A 20,233-nucleotide genomic window follows, 5' to 3' on the forward strand; every position below is an offset into this window, starting at 1 on the left:
ATACAGTTACATAGCTTTTTTAATATTTTTTTTTGATAAAAATTATTTTTTGTCTACAGTCAATAACCTCTTCCTAGGTTTATACATTACAAGGCCAGAGGAAACACTGCCATCATCTACTCTGGCCTCCTGCATTGTACAGACCATAGTACTCTGAAGGTACACGACCCTGTATAGTCAGCTTGATAGACTGTAACTGATTAACACAATGCATATTCAGTTTTGTATTGTTCCACAGTACAGATCATGACAATAGCAATATGGAAATGTTTATTAAAAACCTCATGAAAAAAGTTACGGCACACGAGCAGGAACCCAGATTGCAGAACTGAAAATACTTTCAATTTGTTTTTTCTTAACTCTCATAATTATAGGCCCGGTAGAAAAACAACTGTTCAAAAAAATAACATTGTCTTAGAACTTTTACTTGTTTGAGTTCAAAACTAGATCAGGCAACATCACTAATTTACTCTGAACTTCTATAATTTGAAACTAGCCAGTATGTATTTGGGAATTACAGTGAACACAATTGCTCTTACATCTTTTACTTAAAGCAAACCTTTATGACTGTTATAACCTACTGAAAATAGGAGTATGTAATAGAAATGCCGACGCAATCTTGCTCTGCATGACATAAACATGCCAATATAATATTATTTTTTCTCCCTCTCTCTGTATATAATATATATGCACTTTTAAGTAAAAGAAAATAGATTAAACAATCAACTTATCGTGTACTCATGTATCTATGATGTACCATATACCAAGCACTAGACTTATCACACTTACCTTCCTGCATAATTAAAGTTAAATTCTCCAAATACAAACATTTTTGTTACCTTATCAAAGAACAACAGTCAACATGCTCAGCACTTCATTACTGTCAGGGAAACAGTTGCACAAAAAGTTCAAGCTGCCATGAAAGATATTTCAAAATTGAAGTGAAATTTTCAAGTGAATCAAAAACCAGATGAGATGCTGTTCTGACTTAAAGAGAATAAGTTCTCCTACTGGAGAGGAAAACCATATGCAGAATAAGTAGCGCTGTTAGTATTTTCCACCAGCTACCCAAGGGACAAAATCGGAACAGCAACATGAATCATTTTGTTCTGTCTGGAGCAGAACGTAAGGTATAGTAGTTTGTTGACAATAAAAATCTCTCCATGGATTAAAATATGCATGTATGTGTATGTGTATGCTTGTGTGCATTTATAAGTATACAAACACACACACACGTTTTAATATATATGACAAACAGGCATAGAATTCCGAATTCACCAGATGAGCTGATGTGCAGTAAATATCCTATGTTACTTAACTGTCAATTAATCTATATTTTCAGCAACAACTGAATTGGATTTACTAAATAATGCTATGGGCTGATACTGGTGCACTTCTAACCTACAGTATGCAGTACCTCTACAAAACATCTCCAAAATGCCATCCGCATTGCATATTTGTTGTAAAACTATATCTTTTTCTAATCTTCATTTTTGTTAGCCGTACATATGCATATCTGTTTATGCTCTAACAAATAAGTTTGCAATGCTTTATAGCATGCCACATATGTTCATAAAATAAGTCCTCAAATCAATATAAAATCATGTAATTGAACAAAAAGGCATACTATTTTTCATGCTATGCTCAATATAAATATAAATTCAAGGCAGTCAAGCTATCCATTACCAAAATAATAATACCCATAATATATATGTATATATACCTACACTCTCTAAAAAGTGATCCAGTTATGTGGATTAAGAAACCAGTAAGAAATTGGCTGAATGTAGTATAAAAGTCTTATTTTATGTAAAAGCCAATACTGGCCATTTCAAGTATTTTAATACTTTCCTATAACCTTTTCATTAATAACTAGCTATTTGTAGAAATTATAATTTTATACTGAAAATTGTATTCAAGTTAAATAAAAATTAACTTCTACTGTAGTCCATTTTTAGAGTGTGCACGTATACATAGCAAAATACCCTTCTACAGATCTATCATAAATATTTTAGTTTATGTCAGTTCTTTTCTATGAAAACACTTCAACCTTTTTTTCTCTAATTTTGGATAATGTATATCAGGCCTTTTAAGAAACAAAACTCGTCTCAGTCCATTCGCAACACCAGATTCCCTTCAGTTTGTGCCAGTTTGCAAGTTAAAGGTCAAAGATCAAAGACATAGGACAGTACACTTTAAGGAAATTCAGACAGTGAAGCTGTTCACAGAAGACAATGTTTAACTTGGTAATGACAGTCAACAGGTCAATAATCAAGTTCAAGGCAAGCTGTTCATTGTTGCAAAAGCTACTCCCCTCAAATCCCGGCTTTCATAAAAAACCAGGTGTCTGACTTTTGGGGTGCATCATTCTGACCATCTTTAGTAAGTTCACAGCCCAGTGACTGTAAAGCCTATCACTGCAAGAAGCAGCTCCTAAAATCAATAAAGAGGTCTGTCAGTTGCTGACTTTTCTCTAGGAAAAAAATATTGATACAAACCTGCTCTGCAGGTCACATGAAAATGACAATACTGCTGTTAGCACAAATTACACAGAATGACAAAATGCTTTGGTGGTCCCTTGGCTCTGTCAGTGATACCACGTTTGGCTGAAGGCCAGAAATTTGACTAACCCTTTGAGAACTATGGTGAACATGCAAAGGGGTAACACACCGGAGGGTACTCATGCAATATCAGAGTCATCCTTTTAGCTTTCCTTTGAAACTGTAACTCTACCTCCGCAGAGGCAAATTGAATTATCATGCAACATAGTTTAAAAGAGAAATTCAAGATGCTTAAGTTAAAAGGCTAAGCTATAAAACTGTTGTCAGTTCAGAAAAAATCTTGGTAAGCGGGAGAAGTTGTTAAAATAGGTTTGGTTACTTTAACCAGAAAGTAGCTGGTAAATATCTTTTGTTTTCTATTTCTGTTACACATGGTTTGCTACCAATAACGCAAATAATTAAAAACGCTCACTTGCAGTCACAGGAAATCTGTTTTGAAAAACTGATCTTCTTTTAAAACCTGTATTACCCAAAGACAATCCCATAATTTAATGACAACCGAGATTAACATCCACCGGACTCTGAAAATGGATGCAATAGTTCTCAAAGGGTTACACCACCAATGTAACACCAGCGTCGAGTTTCTCTGTAGCATGACTGTTGCTTTATTTCATTGAAATCCACTTCAGAGACACACTGCTTTTTACCATGCTTTGGAATGAGTGCTCCTGACAGACCTACGAAAGGCCTGGGGCAGTTGGCTTGGTACAGCTTGGGAAAGATTATGCAGGAAAACCAACCGAAAATCAAACAAACCAATAAAAAGGTTCTGCTTGAATATAGTAATGAATATAAATGAGTTTAAAACATTGAGGACGTAGCCCAGAGCAGCTGTAAAAAACACAAAATGAATGTATTATTAAGGCTGTTACTATATTGCAGATATTTTGGCCCCTTGTTTGTTGGAAAATGGCTGTCCGAACAGTCTGAAGTCCTGCATGTCATCCGAGTCTCCCACCTGAAAAAACTGGAAGTAGGAGTATAGGACTTTATCCGTAGCAGACAGAATGCAATCCTCTTTGGAGACAAAGCTGTTTTGGGTCTTCTCACTTTCCTGAAAGTTCCGTTGTGGGTTGTTGTGTTTTTCTAAAAAAATTTACTTTCAGCAAAAAACTTTTCAAAGGGGAACAGGCCTTAAGGGAAAAATGTAGAAACATGGAGATTTTCTTTTTTTCCTCTTCATTAGTTAGTCCTGATAGTTTATAGGGCATTGAACGTGCAGAGGAAAGGCCTAGAATCGAATGACAAAGAAAGACAAAGGACTGAAGAAACAGCAGATACTGTGTATCACGGAAGCTTCCCAGCTGAGCGAATCGCCACTCATGCGCGGGACAGGCAACCCCCTGGGTTTTAAAGATCAGCTTTGTTTCAGACTGACAGATGCCCGCTCCTAGCTAGGAAACTGCATAACAGCTCTTGTGTTGAATCTCAAGTTACCACAAACTCCTGGGAGGGAAAGAAAAAAACAACAAACCAAAACCCTACATCACACCCACTCTTGCATAGAGCGTTTGCAGTACAGTATGTGGCGCGGTGTTCCTTTCCTTTTGAACTGGAACACAGTGTAAACCAAGACAAGGAGGCACAAGGCCAGGATGCAGGGAATGACGATGGCTATGGCTTTCACAGTGCTGGCTGTGTTGTCCAGTTTGATGACAATGTCAACGTCATCTTGAGGGCTGTGTCGGTCTTTATCTCGATCTGTTGGTCCATCACAACCCATAAAATCCTTGAGGATGGATCTGGGATAGCCAGGTTCCACCCTGAGCATCTGGTTATTGAATTTCCAGTACTCTTTTCCTTTGTAGAAATACGTGAAGCCTGAGGAAGAAAATCGCAATTATTCATGGTCATATAGGATCAAATCATGTCATCAACACACCATGACTGAAACTACTGCTATCAAATTATTTTGTAATTAAAAAATTAAAAATATGTAAGGAAGAGACCTCAGTTGTAAGTCTTTCAGTTCTTCTTTACAAATTTATTTTCTTTACTGTCTCTAGAAAATCTAACATCGGGGTGGGGGTTTTTAATTCAATAAACTGGGATTTCATTTTCTTCAATTACTACAAAAAATTAAAGGAATTCCAGAGAATATGATCTTTGACAGACCAGGGTCCAGCTAATTTGTTCATTCACTGAAAACCCAACCAGACTTGGAATCCTCAGGGTCAGGACTTTAAAGCTTCACAACCTCTTCAACAAGGGAAGTCTTCTGAAACAAATTGCAATGCTATGCTAGCCAGAAATGAGAACTGACTCTCTTTAATGTGACATAGCCTACTGCTGTACTTCAGAAGAAGGAAACTGGATGAAATAACAGCAGCTTTGCCAAAAGAAAACAGGTGTAAGCAGATTTAGGTTTTCTGCAAAGAGCTGCTATTTGATCATTTGGGCATAATCCAATGTTATTACTAAACATGCCTAAATGGAAAAAAAAAACAAACAAACTTGACTCCTTGCCAAAAATCTACATGACTTTATTATCCCAGCTGAGAAAAGGCATTGATCTGGCAAGAAAGAAATCTTCAGGATGGGTGAACTTCCTCCTACTGTTTATGAACAGAATGCAAACAGCTGGATTTTTCCTTATCTTTACTTTATAGACCTCAGCTCATTTCCTGCAGTACTAAAGGCCACTAAGAATACTGAGATAGATTGGGCACTATTTCTCCTTTTAACAATGCTTCCTGAAAAAATCGGTAATTGGCTATCTGCAGATAATGTCAGTAATCACCTATTCAAACAGCAGTTAGTTTCTTTCAATTCTAAAAAAAAAAATAAATTACTTGATAGTATATTTTGCAGCTCAAACTGTAAAAAAAATCTTCATCTATCTACAAAAATCTACTGCCAGTTTTCAGAATATTTAGAATATTTGAACATTTTTCAACATTAGCTATTTATGTCATTTTAATGGCTTCCCTAGCCACTGAAAAGGTACTGTTTTCATTTCCTTAATCCCTTGCAGTTTTATTATCTGAGAATGAGTTAGTTTATCTATAGAAAGGCATAATACTGGCTAAAAAGAAGAAAGAAAAGAAAAGAAAAGAAAAGAAAAGAAAAGAAAAGAAAAGAAAAGAAAAGAAAAGAAAAGAAAAGAAAAGAAAAGAAAAGAAAAGAAAAGAAAAGAAAAGAAAAGAAAAGAAAAGAAAAGAAAAGAAAAGAAAAGAAAAGAAAAGAAAAGAAAAGAAAAGAAAAGAAAAGAAAAGAAAAGAAAAGAAAAGAAAAGCACTGAGCTGTATCAAAACTAGTTAGGAGGCTTGTTCACAAAAATGCCTTCTATTCTGATTGGAACAAATAAAAAAAGAGGACTGTAATTCTTTAAATACAAAGAAGTTTTAGAATTTTAGAATGTAAGTTTCCTTAAAGCAATCTGTAGCTTAAACAAAAAATATTATCAAATGCAAAATTCCAGTATTCTGAGCCACAGGTTACCCTGTCTTTGCATTTCATATAACAACATGTATGTAAGAAAGCACTGTACATACTGGCTCTGGATAAATATTGCAAGTATGGAAATTTGATATATTATATCTATCAATATTCTAATACATATATAGAGACCATACACAGATATGACATCTCTAAATCTGTATTCTTACATATATACAGAATACATATATGTATACATCAGGGGTACATATAGTATTAATTGTTATTATACATTGAAATATCAAAATAAAACTGTTAAAGCCACGAAAGAATTGCCAGCCTCTCTAGATCCAGTAAAAGTTCTTCAATCAGAGCGTATTCTCCACTGGAAAACTCTGAAGGTAGTTTAAACCTTTCTGTCATTTTGCTGAGGCAGGAACCATGATAACAGTTAGTAACAGCTGAAGGATGGAAGTTACCAGCAGAGAAGGGTAGTTCTAAGAGACTGAGTAGTTTTACTGCTTCTCATGGCAGAACAAGAGACCTCACACAACTGTTGAAAGTGATTTCATCTAATCTGCTTGCCTTGTTAAGCCTGCTTTGGGAGCTGCTCCTTACAGTTTTCCATGTGCTAGTTGCTGAGAGTAGTGAGCGCAATGCTCGACCCAAACAGCATGGAAGGGCTTAGCAATCACTAACATGTCATGTAGAAACTCAAATTAGGAGTGGTAGTAAGCACAAGGCAAAAAAAAGCTCACTGAGCTAATAAATTAGACTACCTTTTCTCTTTCTTCTCTAAAAATTGCCCCACCATCCACTTTAGCAGAATTTCTAGATGGGTGGTGAGATTTTCTATGCTGCTCTCAAGGCAGAAAGGAAGATTTCTCCAATCTGGAGAACTTTGTGGGAACTCAGATTCCATGGAGCAGCAGAAAGGAAATTTCCTCTTCATCTCCTCCTAAGAGTTTCTCCCACAGTGTTAGAAACCAAATACAATACGGGAAGTAGCAGGGGGAGTTTCAAAGATGTTACCTGTACCAAAACAAGCTTCTAGGACAATGAGTCGGGATGCTGATTTGAGTCGGAGATAGTTTTTTCTCATCTTTCCCAAGCCTCTTATTGCAAGATTACCCAAAAGTTTTGTAGACGGTCAAGAAAACCCCTCTATGATCAGAATTATTGCAGGTGTTCTTTTGCATGGTTTACACAATAGAAAAACAAGGGAAAGAAAAAAGTATCCTTTAAAATAAAATGGATTTACTGGATGACAAGCTTTCAGATGTTCCCTTACAAAGCTATATAGTAAACCTTCCTTGACAACTCTGCTTCTGCCCAAAGAAAGGAAAACAGTTTCAGGCAAAATGTAATCAACTTCTTTCCAATTAAGCTGTGGTATTTCTTATTTGCATCTGCTTTTGTTTCTTTCTCTCTTCATACAAATAAGAGTGGAGCTGTGAACTGTTTCTTAAGATGTCTGTTTTCTTGATTTCAGGGAAATTATCTTAGTGGTCTTCTCGGGAACTTTATGGTGTCATTTTGGCTTTCTGAGAAGCTCAAGAATGCCCTCTTTCCCTTCCCCTCCTCCACCATCTCATGGCATGTTTTACCACTGTCCCCATCAAAAGAGTCAGTCAGACTATCAAAGCCCCTGGTGTAAAAAAGAGAAGTGCCTTTGATGTAACCAAGAGTCTTTCCTGCCTTAAGAATGAGTGCTCTGCCTCTGCAGCACTTTCAAACCCACTGGTCTGAGTGTTACTGTAAGATAATTTCCATTTGTAATGACAGACACACGTACCTGAGCTCAGAACATGAAACTTAGTATGGGGAAAGCAATTGAGGTAAGAAAAAGAAACACACACACATACACATACACATGTGTTAAACTTCTGTCGGATGTAAATCTTTAAAAATATGCTTAAAAAGTCATGAAGGGAAGAAAGCAGAGGTTATATCCATTATGTTTGTCTGTGTATACATAACGTTTGTGCCCATTTCCACACGTGTGTGTATTTATAAACAGTTTGTTATTAGTGTGCTATATGCAGAATATCCTTGACTGACCTACTTTCCAGTTAAAACCAAAACAAAACAAATAAAAGCAACACAAAAAATACAGTCTAGCCAAAAGGCCAGAATCCAGAGAGGGTTTCTGCTTCTGGATAAAACAGAAACAAAGCAAGGAAGCAATTAAACATATTTCTGAAAAAAAAAAAAAAAAAACCCCAAACATTTCCATGCTAAATTACTTAATCAAGTTAGAGGTTGAAATAGGAGACTGAAATGGTTTATACAAGGAAAGTAATGTTTTTATCTGCTTATTAAGAGGAAATTAAAATAATATGGCAATATAGACATGTGCTGTCTGTGAGGCAAACAGAATAAACCCAGGACCTACTAGTAAATAAGTCATAAATGCCATACAACAACTCACACAGTTACCAACACAATGATAAGTGACGACAAATGCATATTTTTATTCCCGTCAAGGGGATCTAAACTCTGTGCAACTGAGGGCTCTGCTGGCAGCCTGCCAGCCGCCCCTGGGTAGCGCTGAATTCTCTTGAGATGGGGGAGATTTTGGCCGCTTTCATTCATTTGGAGGTGTGGCCAGCTGAGATTCTAGGTTCCTGTATGTGGTGATGCATCTTGATACAGGTAATAGCACTTCATACTAACGTCCCTGTGATCTGCGTTTCTGCATCGTGGGCTTATGACATCTTTGATTTACTTAGATTCCCAGGGATATTTCTGCTTAGATAAATATTTTGCTTCCCTTTTCTAGTTGTTCAGAATGAAAGTAATACCTTTTAAGCTGTTCAAGCAGCTAACATCTTGACAATTCAAATAGAGGAATACTGTGTTTAGGAAGTTTGTTTTAAGAGGTACTATAATTCAGCAGAGAATAAAAATAAATAAGTGAACTAAGACACAAGAAAAAAAAGAATAGAAATTAAAATTTATGAGACTAAATTTGAAAGATTTTTCTCTATTGTGTTAAATGGTACATGCAAATAAACAGCCATTTTCACAACAGCAAGTTCTACAGCAGGAAATACTCTATTCATAAATCAAGAATTCCTTCGCTACTTAACCTGAATAGTCAATCACCCCTCTACTACTCTATCTTTCATAAAGGGTGTTAGTAAATCATTAAAACAAGAATGTGTTTGCATACCATTTTCTTTGTGGACAAAGGCTCCCTGAGGTGATTCTGGGATACCTTTCCAAATTGTGATTGGTTTGGGATAACCAGGGTCCATGGATCTCATTTCTTCACTGTACCTCCAGTACCTGAAATTTTTTTTTAAAGAACAAAAAAAAAAAAAGCAAAAAGCATTTATAAGATAGTAGATGAGTAACTACATATTTTTTTTCCTTCTAACATTTGCTACATTCATTAGCCACAAATGGGAATACTTGACTTCTTTTCTTTGAACATACTACCAGATTATGAAGAAATCTTTTTGCTGACTGGACAACTGTTTCATGTAAGCAGAAAGAAGATAAATGATTTTTGCACTTTAACAACTAAATCATCATGCATTGCACAATCTCAGCAATTCTAAAGCCTAGGACTTCTGCACATGCCACAGAGAGATGCAATATATGCAAAAAAGATACATTAATGTTTAGATAACATTTTAATCATGAAAAAGACAGTAGATTCAGATTAAAATACTCCCAACAATCTCAATTTACCTCTCTATATAGGTATGCATTACAGTAGCTTTTCATGTCATTATCATCAAATAGATACAGTGTAATACAAAATTCAACCTGGATTTGTGCTTTTTTGCCAGCCAGCACTTCTTGAATTTAAAAAGCTCCAGCATGTAAATTCTAGGCAACATGAGCATGTAAGAAGTATTTACACTTGTGATTTTATTTAAACTTACAAGTAATGTTGATAATTTCTTTGTCTTTATGCAACTGGCTAAATTTCTATGCATATCTTATTATAAAATGGTTCTAAGAATTAACATACTGTATCTCTAGTATCTCTGTGTATCCTGATATAATATTTGGGTGGGTCATTTCATATTTTGATTGGCTGTACTAATTTAGAGCATACCGATTTTGAGCCTAGTTTTCTTGGAGATTTTTTTTTTTCCAAATCAGTTTTATTCATGAGAAAAATTGCATAAAAAGACAGCCACTCACCATTTCAGAACATCAAGACCCTGAGAATATTTCACTTCCATTGATAATCTGGTCACTGCTAAAAACTTGACCCTTTTTCTAATTTGAATTCATTGGACTTCAGCTTTTAGAAATTCTTGTTATGATTGTTCCTGTTATATTAAAGAGTCCTTAAGTGGATGACATTTTGTCCCTGCAAAAGTACTTAGACACTCTAATCAATTCACATCTTAATCTTTTTTAAAAACAAAATAGTCTAAACTCCTCTGTATTTCTCCCTGCAGAGCATTTTTCTGCCTTTAAACTTTCAATGAAATTAAGAGATGGCAGATTTCAAGTGGGTTAAGAATTGGCAAGCTGCATTAAAAAACATTTGTATTTATTTTTTCTTTCTTATGCATAAATTATTTTTATAGCTTGATTTCTTAATCTGGTCATATATGTATCAGTAACCAGCCAACAAAGCAATGCTTTTTATTTTGAAATGTAACATCTTTCAGAGTTTGCAGTATTTTACATGGAGAAAGAAACAACATGTAGAAGCAGTAAACAAAACTCTGACATCAATACTATTGCAGTTCTTGCTCGTCTTTTGACTCTGTACTTCTTCATCTTAAGTTTGCATTTTGTCTTTTTGCATTTGCCTGTTCTCTCTTTCTGTTTCTTTATTCTCACTCTTTGCTTAATATTCTATTTTCTAATCTCCGTTTTTATCTGCGTTTCTCCTTTATCAACTATCTCGCCTTCTCCTCTGTCCCTCTTTCCCAGAACCTTATTTCCTACCTGCGTACTTTCACTCATTTTTCTTTTTGCTCTTCCAACCTTTTCACCTTTTTGAGCTCCTTCTTCTACCAATCTCTGCATTTTTCCACTAGGCTGCATGATGCAAATAGTCAATCTTATAGGACTTTCAAAAATATGCATTGTCATAAAAAAACGAGTCTTTGAGGACACACCCAGTGTGTCCTCTAAAGTCCCAAACCTGCTGTTTTTTCAGCATTGGTGAGGGGAAGACTGATCATGATTCTATCATCTCGGCAATCTGTGCTGGAATAATGAGCATGTCTACATTCTCCTTGGAATGCCAAGTGTTCAGAAGCAGACTCCTCAGTTATGACTTGAGCTTTATAAACTATATAAATTATGTTACTTTATGTCAATGACTGATAAAGTAACAGAGGGAAAATAAATGAAAGTGCACTTTGTTGCTTTAGAAAAAGGAAATTTTGAAAATATCGGCTAAAATGTTATTTCCTGTACATAATCCTATTCACTTAATCATACTCTGAACTATTGGATGACTAAGCTTTATGAAGAAAAAAATATTCATTTTAACTCTAAAGTACAAAAACCTGTCGCACCAGACAGGGTCATAAACAAGGCCATGTGTCAAGAAGTACAGGAAATGTTATCATCTTAGAATCATAGAATGGTTTGGGTTGGAACGGACCTTAAAGATCATCTAGTTCCATCTCCCCTGCCATGGCCAGGGACACCTTCCACGAGACCACTCAAAGCCCCATCCAACCTGGCCCTGAACACTTCCAGGGATGGGGAAAACACAACTTCTCTGGGCAACTTTTTCCAGTGTCTCACCACTCTCACAGTAAAGAATTTCTTCTGCCTTCTTTCAGTTTAAAACCATTACCCCTCATCCTATCACTACATGCCCTGATAAAGAGTCCCTCCCCATCTTTCTTGTAGGCCCGCTTTAAGTACTGGAAGTCTGTTATAAGGTCTTCTCTTCTCCAGACTGAACAACCCCAACTCTCTCAGCCTGTCTTCATAGGAGAGCTGCTCCAGACCTCTGATCATCTTTGTAGACCTCCTCTGGACTTGTTCCAACAGGTCCGTGCCTTTCCTGTGCTGAGGGCTCCAGAACTGGATGCAGCACTCCAGGTGGAGTGTCATGAGAGCAGAGTAGAAGGGCAGAATCACTCCATTGGACCTGCTGGCCACACTTCTTTTGATGCAGCCCAGGATAAGGTTGGCTTTCTGGGCTGCAAGTGCACACGGCCGGTTCATGTTGAGCTTCTCACCAACCAACACCCCCAAGTCCTTCTCCTCAGGGCTGCTGTCAATCCATTCTCTGCCCAGCTTTACTTGTGCTTGGGATTGCCCTGGCCCAGGTGCAGGACCTTGCACTTGGCCTTGTTGAACCGCAGGAGGAGGTTTGCACGGGCCCACCTCTCAAGCCTGTCAAGGTCCCTATGGATGGCATCCCTTCCCTCCAGCATGTCGACCGCTCCACACAGCTTGGTGTTGGCAAACTTGCTGAGGGTGCACTCAATCCCAACATCCATGTCAACAATGAAGATGTTAAACGGTGCCAGTCCCAATACCAACCCCTGAGGAGCACCACTTGTCTACCTTGTCCTACACTACTCAGTTCTGGTAGGAGAGGAATGAGAGAGGGCAAAATGTTTTCTGTGGTCATCTTTTGTCCCCTCTTTCGCTTTCACACAATTGTTTGGAAGAATTATCTTTAGTGTTTAAATGGATCATTTCAAATATTAATAATAATGATCCACGCATGAGCTGCTTTAGACATGAGTATTACAATACCACTTACTATTTGGACTTTTAAATCTTCTTACTGGTTTGGTTATTTGGTTTGGGATATTATTTTTTTTTTTAATTTATAGCCATTATTTGATGCTTTGTATGCTATTGCTCTAACTTTTTTATGTATGCTACTGTTAGGAGACATTTAATTCTGTCTAAATTCTGCCCTAGAGCTCCTTACTTACAGATTACTGTCAAAACAAAGTACACAGGTCCTTGAGTTACATAAGGAGGAACATACTTCATTATTTTGACACTTTTTGGTTCCCTTTCATTCCTACCTCCTGCCACCAAGAAACTACATTTATGTTATATCTTCTTCAGGAAATGATCCACCCCTACAGTAGAATTATACATACTAGTAAAACCAGCAGGAGAATTCAACTCGAACTTTACATTAAGAAAAAAATGTGATATAAACAATACACATTGAGCAGCTTAGTGGTATATGGCTTTATTCCCACTGGTGGTCAATATCCTGTAATAGCTCAATTATCTCTGCAAGGTTCATGTTGTTCGATCTTCTTGTAACATACTGTATTGCATTTATATCCTGCTGAGTTTCATTGTGCTTGTTAGCTCTAAGTAGCAACTTCTCTGTTAACAGATGTTTTCTCTGATAGTTCTTTTTGTCTTCTGTTATTACCACTAGTGTTTTAGGAAAGTCTTGACTATAAGTAACTGCCTGTGCACAGAAATATAAAAGGACGCTGCTGAATAAAGCCTAAAGACAGTACAGGTCACATAAGATCCCTACTGTACATACTTTCCCAGAAGTGTGGAGGCAGAAAATTATTACCTGAAAATGAACTTAATTTTTTTAAAAAATCTATTATTATTTTAAAAAAATCTATTATTATTTAGGTGGCTTTCTTCACTATGGAAATTGTTTGCTTGAAATGATCTTAATTTTCAAACACCATAAAAATTTTATTTAGTTATCTACTTTCCTCATCATGAACATTGGAGGTTTTTTTTAACAAAAAGCTTTATCAATAAAATTGGTTGTGGCAATCTGTAGTGCAATATTACAGTACTGCTAAAAACTGTAGTGTGCTAAACATATTCTATGATGTGCATTAAATTTGTTTCTTAAGTGATCCATGAATACTGTTAGTGTCTCAGAATCCTAAATACCACACAGTAACAAAAGCAGTCAGCATACTTTTAATAATACTAATACAAACATTATAATTATTAATAAAGAATAATTTGCCTCTGAGCACTCAGAATTTGCACAATGATACATCAATCAACAAACATAGTAACATCCTGAAAACCTGTAAAATCCATCATTCAGATAACTTGAGGGTTTCAAAAATTAATGAGTTCTTTTGACATCTCTATAAAGCAAACAAATATTCTTTCCCTTTTTTTTACAGACAGGGAAATGAAGACACAGAGACACTAAGTGACTAGCGCAAGTCTCTTTCAGGACTGGAAAATAATTCAGGTTTTACAATTTTTTTCTGTTCTTTATTAATCATAAAAAATAAGTGTCCCTTCTGAAGGGACTGTAAGATTTATTTTAAAATAATTCCTAGGGAACTGCTCGGATTGTTCTCTACCTTCCTGGTTTAGCTGTCATTTCCCTTTCTTACCTCATTTTTAAATAGTAGAAAATAAGCCATTTTCACTGACCTTAAAAAGCTTTGAATCATGCTTTGCCTCTCTTTGAATGTTTAAGTTTAAATGTGCCACAACTGTGACTTGCCTGTTGACTTCTAAAACAAAATTTTTCCACTGAATATCCATATACTCATTTCAGTATATTCACACAAATATAATTTAGGTTACAAGAAATGTGAAAACAGCATGGCATTCTATGCAGGAGGAGTTAATTCCTTCCACAGAAAATGAACTGTTTAAGTGACTTGACTTCTTCTTTTGAGAAATAGAGGAAAAGATTAACACGCTTAGCTTCCTTGTAGAATTCCTATACCAACCTATCTCCTTTGAAGAAGTAGGTTTTCCCAACATCTTCCCACCAAATCGCTGAATCAATGCCATGGGAAGGAATTCCACTTCCAAGTGTTATCAAATCATGAGGATAACCTGGCTGGAGAGTAGTGTCCTTGAAAACCCAGAACTTGTTACCTGTACAAAAGCATATATATACACATACATATATGTGTGTTAGTCTTCAGCACTTTCATTATTAATATTAATACACTCCTAAGAAATAAGAAAAACTCCCAAAGGGCTATAGTGGTTCTGCCAAACACAATGAAATGAAAAATGTTCTATCACTGCAGATAATGCAAAATTAAATATGCCTTACAGAAACCTTGCATTTATAAAGCACATTTCATTCAATAAGCCCACAGAATATTTTGATGCCATTCAAACCCAGAATGAAAACGAAGTCATCTCGAGAGGCTCTGTGGTTGATAATGTAATACATTTACAACGATACTACACAACAGATTTATGTTTCATGAGGAAAGAAGAGTGAATTTTTGGACAAAATAAGGTAAGAAAACACATAAATAAATAAAAAATAGAAATTCCAATCCTTATAGAGACCATATACTTTTATTACTCTGTACTCTTCTGCTCAAGAAGTTAAATTACTTATGAAGGATGTACAGATTATTTCTGAAATGACCATAGAACTTGCAACTTTTTTTAAATCATATTCTCTTTAGTGTGGCCTAAAGACAGCAAACTGAGGTTCCGAAGTCCCACAGGTGAAAACCTTGTGCTTCTGAAATTAATGGGGGGTTGCCTTTAGTACCTGTGACACTAAGATATAACCTTTGGTTGTGGGTGAGGAATCATTCAAAACCACTGAATTGACTTACACGTGGCGACAATACAAGGTAGCTGTATGATTCCAGCTGGTGTTAGCACAGTGTCTAAACAAACCTCAGGTTACCTAAGCTGTCTTAAATACAAATAATAGCCTCCTGGACAGCAATGCTCAGTGGTTGAACCCCTACTGTTGCATTTACTAGTTTTATTTACTATATTGTCTATGTGGATATGCATGTCTACAGAAGCAGCAGTTGCACCAGTGTTTTCTAGTATAGCCACCCCGTACCTGTTTTTGGAGAGGATGCTTCCTGGGCTCTCTTGTAACTGGGTAGCTTACCTCACCAGCCCACAACTCCCGTCTCCCAGCTTCGGTTTCCTCTAGCTTCCTAGCCAAGCTCTTTTTCCTCACCAAACACTTCCATGATTATCTTACCTGGTTCACCATCTCATATTAAGCCTTTAGTCTAACACTTTCCCCAATAATTGTGTTGTCCTCCAGACTCTTTATTAGGGTTTTCTCAACATACTGTGCCTCCTGTCCTATTCTTGCAACTATCTCCTTTTTACATTTTTGCTTTCTTCTAATTCTTCTTCAAAATACACTTCTCACCTGTGTGTTTTCAGTAGAGAGTTCTTTTTCAAACACAGACATCTTTGGCTGTAAAAAGGGAATATAGATCCTCATATGCCCCCTAGAAATAGGGAAAAGGGAGCATAATTTGCATTTTAGTACTTATCTGAAGAGCTTTCTTTGCGCCCTTTCTTCTCTTTGGATTATGTCATCTAGGCCACAGGGACACTCTTTCTAAGATAGACTATAGGCTCCACTGTGTAGGAAATGAGTTTATTTTCTCTTCGGAGCACTACCTTCATCTGTGTTTCCAAAAAGCATTGCTAGTTTTAGTAATAATGACACTGAAGGAGAAGATACTCTTTGAGATCATATAGACCCTTCTAAGTTACACCACAGAATGGTCTAGAGAAGATCCATGAAGATAGATATTGAACTGACCTATTGGATACTTCACTTTGGTCTATCCGTTGTTATTTATGATGATGATATTTAAAACATAAGGGGAAAAGTTTGAAAACATATTTTGCTCAAACACATTTGTAAAGAGATCCTAAGAGATAAAATCACGGCTGTTCATATTAGCCATTGTACTTACCTGTAAGGCTAGGCAGGCTCTTACACAGACATAGGAGGTTAACACAGTGCCGTATGAATACTTTATAAGGAAATTTAATATTACTCCAAAGATCTGGGATCAGGTGTATGCCAGAGTCACCCCGAGGGAAAATTCAGAGAGCTGTTTTGCAGTTTGTTTTATATTTTAGCTATCTTTCAGTGATATTAAACGTTTGTTTAAAGGCAGGGGGTCTTTAATCTCCTTGTTTGTACTGTAGTGATTTAAATCATGTTTTCCTTTTATCACAGTTTTAATTAGGATAGGGGATAGAGTTTCAGTCCCTCCCATGCTGGGTTTCCAGAGTAAATTTTTTATCAGCTTCTTTACAGCTGCTTGTCACCCACTTCCAAGCACAGATACTACAGTTTACTCAACAGATCCATCTTCTGCCCCCTGCCAGCTGAAGGAACAAAGGGTATGAGTATGTACAGAGTCATTTGAAGCACTGAAAATAAAAGAGACACAGACATCTATGAACCACAGCCATGGAAAGCTGAGGCCTGTGTTGACCAGGGATTAAGGTCTGTGCTAACCTGACATTTACCTTTACTGAGGTTTCTTACAAAATTGACTCACAGAGCTTGATCATAACAGGGGTGAGCATCTTTAGTCATTCACTATACCTCCTCCCACGTGGTTTATCTTTTTGCCAATACACATGACCGGACACAGAAGGCTTCAGATGGTAAAGGCAGTTTCAAAAGCAATGATAAGAGAAGTCATGCGTTTTGGACCTTACTAGTTGGTACTTATGGTGTGAATAACAGATGGCATCCAGAGAATGATACTGAGCCAGCTCATTTCTGTTTCAGAAGATCATTCAAAATGACAGCTGTTGCACAGCATTGAGAGGCATATGCTGTGATGTATGTAATGCCATTACCTTTCCCTGTGCCTTGCAAGGAATAAAAGTAACAGCAACCGTTAGGAATAGGTAATTACCAGGCATACCCAATTAGCCAAAAAAGATCAGGTCATACCAAAATAAACAAGGGTTGAGCACACACCATTATAAGTGACAGCACCACTGAGCCAGGTATTTGTCACATATTCAGATATACTGAAGTAGAAGGAAAATCTAAACATGGGAACACAAGACAAGAAACTAAATTCTTCTTCACATGATTATTTACTAAGCAGCAGATTCTTTCTGGGTAAATAGTGAAAAGGTAAATTTAACTGTATTTTATGGAGACAGTAGGGCATTGAGAACTCTAACATATGTGGGCAAGACTTCTATTGATTCTAACTAGAGGGAATTGTATTTAACATTTGCTTTGGAAGACATGTTTAGTCTGCTATAACTGGTTTGATTGTTAACGGGAAGGACTGCATGTAAGAAATCCAAATGTTCCATCTGGCTGACAGTTTTCACTTTCGGGTTTTTTTGTTTGTTTGTTTCAGAGGTTTTTAGGTGGTTTGTTCTGGGCTTTGTTGTTTTGTGTTTTTTTTTTTTTTTCTTTTTAGCTTCTGTCCCTCAGCTGGAGGAATGTGGGTGGTTGTTGATCAGAGGATTTCAGAAAAAATTAGGAGCTTTCAAAGTCAGAACAAAATATTAGGAGGAGTTATAGCTGAAAATCAGTGCAAAGGATGCCTGACTGTGATGAGAATTAGCTCCTTTTATTTCTAACTTGTATTTAAGTATCTTAAAATGTATTAAAAAAGAATGCTTAGATCACTATTCTTTCATTTAGCTCATATTCCACTTACACTAGTAAATAGTCAATACATTTCATTAATTGTGATTATAGTGGAAATAAAGAATATATGACAAAACTAGAATAGTTATAGTGTGATCCTTCTTATAGATAACTAATGCTTGTTCAGAGAGTCCTAACCTATGCCCTTGACAGAAATCACCACTGTATTTATTTTACAAAGTTGTTTTTTAAGGTTTGGTTGGTGGGTTTGATATTCTCACAGAGGAGAAAGCACCACGTTTCATGAAGTCTGGCCAACCTTCAGAATGTTTCATCTGTCTGCTTTTATTCCCTAATGTAAGATCTAATATAATAACAAGCAGAATGGTAAGGTCACAAGCTGAGAATGAAGCAAGTGATAAAAAAGTCAAAATGTCTTACTTTCTGCAATAATGCTTTGTTAAATATCATCACTGTAGGGAAACAATTGAGAAGGATGAACTGTGACTGCAATTATTTGAAGTCTCTCTACATCTATCTTTGACATTCTGAAAAAATCCCTGGAAATAAAGGGTAACTGTATTGCTATGCTTCACTTAAAATATTGAATATTTAACTCCAGATATTCTTCAGACTATTTAGCTACCTACTGACTACTGCAAACAATTATGCAGTTTTTAGCAACAGTAGTGCTTCCTTTGAAGAATCGGAATGCTGAATAGTTGTGCTCCTGGGTTGTCAGCAACCAAATTTTTTGTTCATGTTATACACAACTATGACAGGTATGTAGTGCAAAACCTGTGTGGGATATAGCATATAATCACTGTAAGTGTTACAGCGATGAGACAAATTCTCAAAACTTTTAGGGATTATATTCAACTGAAACCAGTTAAAAATTTAATATCTAATTCTGAAAGGTTTTTTTCTCTAGTCACCCTTGCTTTTAATATTGGTCTTTCAAATCAGGGATTAAGTGTCTTCTTACTAGTACCCCCGAATTACTATTCATGCTTCCTTTTTTCTCATTCTCTATTTCCAATCTTAAGTTTCTGTCTACTCCATGATCTGACACGATAGTAAATCTCTTTTTCAAAATGAAACCGTTGAGCACTGGGATAAGTGCAGTTCAAAGTTATGATGGTGGCACTGGTAGTATGAGTTTTACAGCAGCCTTTCTATTGCTACATTTGGTTTACCATAACATTCAATAGCACAGATGGCTCGACAATTTCATTTTTAGCATCATATAAATTCCCACAGGTACACAGAATAAATTTTACTATTCAGATTTCCTCATTAAAAAAAAAAAAAAGTGTCATTCTGGTGCCATCTTCTCATTATCATTCAGCACGGACAGCAGTAGTGAATAATAAGAAGAATGTTAACATCTGCTTTTTATAAGCAGCGATCCACCAGATTGCCATTTACTTTATGAGCATTATGAGGCCCAAGGAGGCTGGCCAAGTATGTTAAGCTACCTGCAATGAGCAAGCATCACTTTGCACTGCAAGCCCATTACTGAATTTTTACAATTGTTTTTCCTTGTGTAAACAAAATATTTTACATATTTTGTAATTTTACATATTTTGTAATTTTACATATTTTTTTTTGGGGGGGGGAGAAGAAATAAAAGTTGAAATGGTAACATTTAAAAAAAAATCAAAACCAATGAAATTTCAAACCAAAGATGACACTTGATCCAATAATTTTAAACTCAATTCAGCCTAATTTTCTACAGACATCTAACACGTTATACATGATTTTACAGGCTTCTCAAGTATTTTCAGGAGAGTAATGTCAAATAGGTATAAATATACCGATAGATTTTATTAGCACAAGTTAAGAATAACTACATTTCTCATGGCAAAAATATAAGATATGAAGACATTTCAAAGGTTCATAAATAAATGTTCCATCCTGAGCTGCCATCTTATATCATTTGCATATGGCTCATATTTTACAACATAGCTCCCATTAAAAAAAAAATTAGTTTTTAAATACT

General features: G+C 36.1%; 1 protein-coding gene across 1 annotated transcript in view; it reads right to left on the bottom strand.

The window, feature by feature from the left end:
• Window positions 1-4,047: 4,047 nt before the first annotated feature.
• Window positions 4,048-20,233, bottom strand: part of MMP16 (matrix metallopeptidase 16) — a gene marked incomplete at both ends in the record, with an annotated part of 182,756 nt that continues 166,570 nt past the window's right edge. The window contains 3 exons of the mRNA XM_082479026.1: window positions 4,048-4,382; window positions 9,115-9,230; window positions 14,591-14,741. Of these exons, the coding sequence (XP_082335152.1) occupies window positions 4,048-4,382; window positions 9,115-9,230; window positions 14,591-14,741 (602 nt within the window). The remainder of the gene's footprint in view (window positions 4,383-9,114; window positions 9,231-14,590; window positions 14,742-20,233) is intronic.

The sequence above is a fragment of the Vanellus vanellus genome, assembly GCF_965231255.1.
Source record: "Vanellus vanellus genome assembly, chromosome: 2".
NCBI lineage: Eukaryota > Metazoa > Chordata > Aves > Charadriiformes > Charadriidae > Vanellus > Vanellus vanellus.